Source organism: Artemia franciscana, chromosome 1, assembly GCF_032884065.1.
Source record: "Artemia franciscana chromosome 1, ASM3288406v1, whole genome shotgun sequence".
Taxonomy (NCBI): Eukaryota; Metazoa; Arthropoda; class Branchiopoda; order Anostraca; family Artemiidae; genus Artemia; species Artemia franciscana.
In genome coordinates this window covers 44,518,583-44,525,673 of record NC_088863.1, presented here as the reverse complement: position 1 = coordinate 44,525,673, position 7,091 = coordinate 44,518,583, and the positions used below count along the sequence as shown (strand labels likewise).

The following is a 7,091-nucleotide window of genomic DNA, read 5'->3' as shown; positions in this document are numbered from 1 at the left end:
GGATATTGAGGAGGGGGAGCCCACTTCATCTACGGAATGATTTATGTTCGTTTTAAGTTTTAATGCTGCTCCTTACTTTCAGTAGAAAAGACTTTCGTTTTTTTGTTAATTGTTCTGCAAAGGTTAAACTTTGGTGGAAAAATTTGGTTCTAAAAACAATCTAAAACATCGAGGCCTAAAACAAAATAAGTTTTTTTTTTCAAAGGAAATAGCAAAATCCCCCTAATCACAGCCCTACTCTTCATGCTAAATTTTGACTTTTTATCCCCAGTGCTTTAGGAATGGATGTCCAAACACAAGGACGACTGGAAGAAGCTTAAAGAATTTTTCATCCAGGCTCAGGAAGAGGAGAGCTTATTGATGTAAATTTGCTTACGCAATATAATTTCCAGTTCAGATTTATTAAGGTGTAAACGGCAATTAACATACTTTATTTTTAATAAATAAATATTTTATTTTAGCCCATCAACTTCATTTGTTGCACTCGTCAATGCTTTCAGCACATAACTTTAAAACATAAGCACAAAGTATGGGGTTTTGCAGGAGGCAGCCCGCCCCCTTCCCTCGAATACGAAATAATTTCTGTTCGTTTCAAGCTTTAATGTCGCCATTTACTTTCATTTGAAAAAAGCTGGATTTTTTATTTGATTTCTTGAAAGTAATGGAAAGTTATCTATTATCTGTTAGTAATCTGTTAGAAAAGAATATGGGAAGGAGCAGTAAGAAAATAAATCATTTTCACAACCACAGTTTTTATGTTGCTTCTCTTAACTTGTAAGATACGGTTCATTTGTTCGCTGCTTCACTGTTTGTTCAACTAATAGGCGATCAATTTAAATACAATATTATAAAAATTTGCCAATTTAAATTGGAGAAAACGGATAATTCTTTGTCTATTATTTGTTGTAAAAAAGGAAATCAAAGAAGATTAGTAAGAAAAGAAAGTATTTGCAACAGAGTTTAGTTTCAATCATAAAGTCAGACATGCGTGCAGGAAATCATTTTGGGAAGATAGGAGGCAAGGTCGCCCCTTCCTCCTATAGTGCAGTAAATTCAAGAAATTTTTAATTTTCGGGGATGGAGAGGGGCACCGGCCCGAAAGCCCCAGACCAACAAATTATAAATAAGAAACTATGCATTAAAGAATTTTTCGCTTTCTCATTCGGATTCGGAATCGTTAAACACAAAAAGCAATCCAAAGAAGATATTTATTTTTTGTGGCAAGTGTAGTTTCAAATCTTTCTTCGAAACAGCTCTAAGGATAATGGTTGGTATAAAATAAAAAAAAAATTACAGGAATCATACTGGGAGCTGAAATGACCATATTATTAAAATTAATGGTATATGATGTTAGATTTTGTTTTTGTATAAGGTGCAGCATGCCCCGAACAGTAAAATATTTGTATGCAGGAATGTAGAACGTTTATTTTGGGAATTTTAGATAGGGGGAGGGGTCACCTCTTCGGTTGAAGACGTTTACATACTGTGTACTTTTTTAAACTCGTCTTAAAAAACCTGACAGGTTAGGGGAAAACCAAGCATAGACTTGAAATCGGTTGACAAATTTTCACCCAAGACTAGCTGAATATACTCGCTGACATGAATTCTCTCCACCAGGAGTGCCAATTAGGCAGGAAGGGGGGGGGGGTAACTGCCTCCTCCCCGACTCGCTAGTTTTGGATAATATTGCTTTTATTTTCATTTTTAATAAATCGAACAAAAAATAAATGCCTTCATTTGAAAAGTACCCTTTTTAAAAAAATATCCTTTTCTATCTCTTTATAAAAAAAATTCTCCTCCCCCCCCCTACATTTTCGTTAATTGACATTCATTGTCTCGAAGTTCTTGCCTAGATGGCGGGAATAAGATAATGATGATCTTCTAATATGTCAATGTACTGTTCTCGTATGCGTAAAATATAATTGATGTTCTTAATATTTGGCATAATAATTATGCGAAACAACTCCAACAACACACAAGGTTTATATAGATCTGGTTTATTTTAAAAGAAGGATGAATACCAAAACAGTGATGTCCATTCCTTTCTTGTATGAACTTCCATCGCCTTTTCTTTCTGAAATATTGACTATGAAACTCGCCAAAAAGAATTATGTTTTCACGTTATTCACTCGGATACACTCAATTATCTTTCAAAGGCTCCCTATCCCGTTTTTCACTGGGTCTTCTTTACTGAAAGTCCTTCATTTTGCACATTTTTGGGAAAATAATGCAAGTTCATTTGCCCAACTGAACATATTTACACAAATTAAATACAAAGTAATATGTACCTCTTTTAAATACCGAAATAAAAGTAATCAAAAACATTAATAACGTGAAAGTCACTTCGTAAACCAACTTTGGAGCGAATACAGACCAAATGAAAATGTGATTTCTTAAAATGATTACTGTGACAAAATGGAGGCATAAAGGAAACGACCGCAGTAAACACAAATACCAAAATCGACTAGACCTGAAAAAGAAAAAAGCTATAATAGAACCTGCTTCGAGAGAACAAGGCATCAAAATGGTAAAGGGAACAAAATATTGTAATAAATTATCAAAATAAGAATTAAAGTTATTTTTTAAGCTGTGCAGAACCATTTCCATGTCCCTCTTTGATATTAATTTTGTTTTCTTATAACTTATTAGTTAATTTTTCAATCTTCATCCTTCATTCTTCGGTTTTAATGTTTCTTTTATGTGTTTCTGCAAATATTAATTTTTTCAATTATACCTAGGATTATGTCATTTTTAAATATCCCCAAGATTGGTATGCAGAAGATGTAAAAACGTAGAACGTATTTTCTTTTAGGGGTGGCGGCTGACAAGCTTAAACATTTTTTTTAACATAATTAACATTCGGTTAATCATGAGTTGGCTATCTTTTATTAACTTGATAAAACTCAGTACAAACTTTCAACTGTTACACGCTGTTACACAATTTGCTGTTCAATAAATAAATTCTACTATCACGCTATCTTTCCCATCATTTGACATAGACGTAGACATGTGTTTAATAAAAAAATTGAAAAAAAGGAAGTTCGGCAATTTTATACTTATGACTCTTTCTCCTAGCCATAGTTGATTCCTAATTATTATTGGTTTGTTCTTTAAGCTACGTACATTTTACTAGATTCAGTACGCAAATAGAAAAAAAAACACTTTTCCTTGTTTCCACCTTTTCTAATTTCAAAAATGTACTTGAATTGTACACCAATTCACCAAATTATGCATAGAATATTGGCTCTGTTGCCGGGGGAAACATTATTTATATCTAGTATCTTAGGCACAATGTTACATTGATTTATACTAGACTAAACATATACTTGGCTCTAACCCTTTTTTACGAGCTCCTTGCGGTTTTTTTCCCGTGTCACCAGCAAAATTTTCTTAGTTTGTCTGAAGCAGGAAAATCGTTTAGTAATGTGTTCTTTTCTGTAACCATCGCTAATTTCCAGCATTCTTGTTAGATGCTTGGCAGTTGTTTACCTGTAATCCTATTTCTGTAGGATCTTTCATCTATTCAGGTAAGAAATATATGCTCGGATATGAATCAGTTTCTTGACACTTTAGCATTGGGTATTCTAGAAACTAACTACTACCACCAAATATAGTTATAACATTGAATAGTCTATTCCACAGATTCTCATAGTAGCTGGTATTTTAGGACGTTTTAATTAAAAACATTTTCTGCTTTTTCTCGAGATCAATATCGTTTACAAACTGAAAAGGGAAATAGAACAATTTAGAAACCATTCAGATTCACTTATTCTACTCATAATCAAATTCTTTATATAAGGAAAAATCTTGTAAGTGAATCCTTTAGCTCTAAAACCATTGTGACTAAAAGAGCGTTAAGAGCAATGGGAATAAAGGGAATGACATCCCTCCACATATTAAGCACCAGTTTTATCGTTATAGACTGGTCTAATCGCTGTTCTTTCTTTTATTAGTTGCTCTCTCCTCAAGTTACAAACAAAAAAAAAGTTTTTTGTTTACTAATTTAACTTCTGTCTGTTTTTAAAACATTTTTCCAAGTAATTTTAAAATATTTATCTACTTTAACCTATCGCTCATTTATATCTTCATCCAAAAAATTAGTTTTTAACTTATTTAATAGCTACAAGATGTTATCTGTAATTGCAAATCCTTTTCACATCATGAATCATGAAAGACAGCTTTTTCATTTCCAAAAAAATTACCAAAATACTGTCATTGTATTTTTAAAGAGGAATAGGTTTCTTTTCATTGTGAAAAAAAAATTATGGTATGAAGAACCATCACTGAAAAGGGACATTAATATCGCTAATATCCAAGTTTTCAAACGGTTCGTGGTAACGAACTGTAGTAAGGAGCATCCCGGCTCAATAGTAACCGAAACTCTAAAATTTGGAATTTTGATACCAATAATTACATAAAAAGAATCGCATTTAAATGCTGATTTTAAATATATAAGTTTCATCAAGATTAGTCTTAACCATCAAAAGTTACGAGCCTGAGAAATTTTGCCTCATTTTAGAAGATAGAGGGGAAAACCCCATAAAAGTCATACGATCTTAACAAAAATCACACAATCAGATTCAGCGTATCAGAGAACCCTATTGTAGAAGTTTCAAGCCCCTATCTACAAAAATGTGGAATTTCGCATTTTTTGCCAGAAGACAAATGAAACATGCGTGTTTGTTTTTTTGTTTTGTTTTTTTTTTCCCAGGGGTGATCGTATCGACTCAGTGGTCCTAGAATGTCGCGAAAGGGCTCATTCTAAAGGAAATTAAAAGTTCTAGCGTCCTTTTTAAGTGACCAAAAAATTGGAGGGCACCTAGGCCCCCTCCCACGCTCATTTTTTCCCCAGTCACCGGATCAAAATTCGAGATAGCCATTTTATTCACCATAGTCGAAAAACCTAATAACTATGTCTTTGGGGACGACTTACTCCCCCGCAGTCCCCGTGGGAAGGGATGCAAGTTACAAACTTTGACCTGTGTTTACATACAGTAATGGTTACTCGGAAGTGTACAGACGTTTTCAGGGGGATTTTTTGGGTTGGGGGGGGGGGGGATTTAGGGGAGGGGTTACGTGGGAGGATCTTTCCATGGAGGAACTTTTCATGGGAGAAGAGACTTACAATGGAGGGGTGCAGGATTTTCTAGCATTATTTAAAAAAAAAAAACAATGAAAAAATAAATATGAAAAGTTTTTTCTACTGAAAGTGAGGAGCAGCATTAAAACTGAAAACGAACAGACATTATAACGCATATGAGGGGCTTACCTCCTCGTAATACCTCGCTCTTTACGCTAAAGTATTTTTAGTAATTACAACTACTTATTCTAAGGCCTTTGTGATTCAGGGGTCATTCTTAAAGAATTGGGACAAAATTTAAGCTTTAGTGTAAAGAGCGAGGTATCGATGAGGGCGAGCCCCCTCATATACGCAATAAAAAAAATACGAATACAGAAGTTCGCTACGTAAGTTAATTCGTAAGTTACGTATATTTTTTACTTATGAAAACGTACGTAAAAAAATTAAAGTTAATGCCTTTTTAAGTAATCAAAAAATTGGAGGGCAACTAGGCCTCCTCCCTCGCTCCTTTTTTCTCTAAATCTTCCGATTAAACCTATGAAAAAGCCATTTAGCCAAAAAAAATTAATATGCAAATTTCGTTTTAATTATTTATGTGCGGAGATCCAAGATCAAAACATGCATTAATTCAAAAACGTCCAGAAATTAAAACAAAACAAAAACAAGTTTTTTTAAATGAAAGTAAGAAGCGACATTAAAACTTAAAACGAACAGAAATTACTCCGTATATGAAAGGGACTTTTCCTCCTCAACGCCCTGCTCTTTACGCTAAAGTTTTTTACTGTTTTAAAAGGTAGAGTTAAGAGAAAGAGTCAAATTTTAGCGTAAAGAGCGGGGCGTTGAGGAGGAAAAGCCCCTTTCATATATGGAGTAATTTCTGTTCGTTTTAAGTTTTAATATCGCTCCTTACTTTCATTTAAAAAACTTGTTTTTTTGTTTAATTTAGGTGAAAGGGAATCCTGTAAATAAATAATTCTGGAACCAGTGTGATTAAACTGGTGATAAGAGCGAAGGGATTGGGGGAAGGTCAGTCTACCCAATACTTAGGAAAATTCTTGTCTTTGTAAGCTCTTAGGCTGTTCTTTATTTTATTGGTTGCTACTTGCTTTCATTATATAGACAAAAAATAATTTTTTATATTTTTTTTTCTTTTTTGATACAATTTGAACTTTAACTTATCACTATATTTTAAAATATATGCTCAATTTCATTTGTATGTAAAAAAACCTGTTTCTTTTTTACTTATTCAATAGCAACAAGCTACCAAATATAAGAAAAAGAAATGATCTGCAATCATCAGCATTTTCCGTTTATAAATAACAAATTACATTGCAATTACAATAAATTAAAATTCCATGTTTTTTCAAACAATTAGTAAAATACTGTCATCACATTTTTGGACAAAATTAGGTTTCTTAACAATTGCAAAATTTATGGCATCAATAGCGATCGTTGAAAAGGAAATTGAGGCAATCTACAAACCATTCATTTTCATTCATATTGGTCATTTCCAAATTCTTCAGGTAAAAAACGAACGCCAACAAAGGCCCTTGAAACGTTGATATGAGCAACAATATACCAATTAAAAATGGTTGGTAGCTGCCAACACCAATATATCCAGCTGCAACATCTATCCGAGAAAGGCTATTCGAGTTACCCTACACAACAAAGAACAAATATAAGAAAAAGAAATGATGTTCAATTCACTGATTGACAATTACAGTACAATAATTAAAAAAATCATCAATAAAGAATTATGAATTGACAGAAAATCACTCAATAACCATGTTCTATGTCAGTCGTATTCGAAGACCTTGGAATACTATAGAAAAAAAGCAACATCATTTTATGAGATCTTTACGAGCGGAATACACTTTATCTAGCCTTATCTAGCCAATACAGTCTTTGCGTGTATCTGTTGGATTGGTTATTCTAAGAGAGAGCGGCCTCGTGGCCAATCATGTATTTTCTGCTCACAGGAAACTTAAACCGCCCGAAGTTTCTTAGTGTC

At 33.3% G+C, this 7,091-nt stretch overlaps 1 protein-coding gene across 2 annotated transcripts in view; it reads right to left on the bottom strand.

Annotated features, from left to right (window-relative positions):
• Nucleotides 1-1,981: 1,981 nt before the first annotated feature.
• LOC136030202 (uncharacterized) overlaps nt 1,982-7,091 on the bottom strand; it is a 67,492-nt gene continuing 62,382 nt past the window's right edge. The window contains exons 10-11 of one of the 2 annotated variants that reach the window (XM_065708984.1): nt 6,563-6,738; nt 1,982-2,470 (exon numbers count right to left, since the gene is read on the bottom strand). In XM_065708984.1, the coding sequence (XP_065565056.1) occupies nt 2,236-2,470; nt 6,563-6,738 (411 nt within the window). In that variant the 3' untranslated portion in view covers nt 1,982-2,235. Of the gene's footprint in view, nt 2,471-6,562; nt 6,739-7,091 lie in introns of those variants that run through there. The other variant, XM_065708992.1, reaches the window with a different exon arrangement.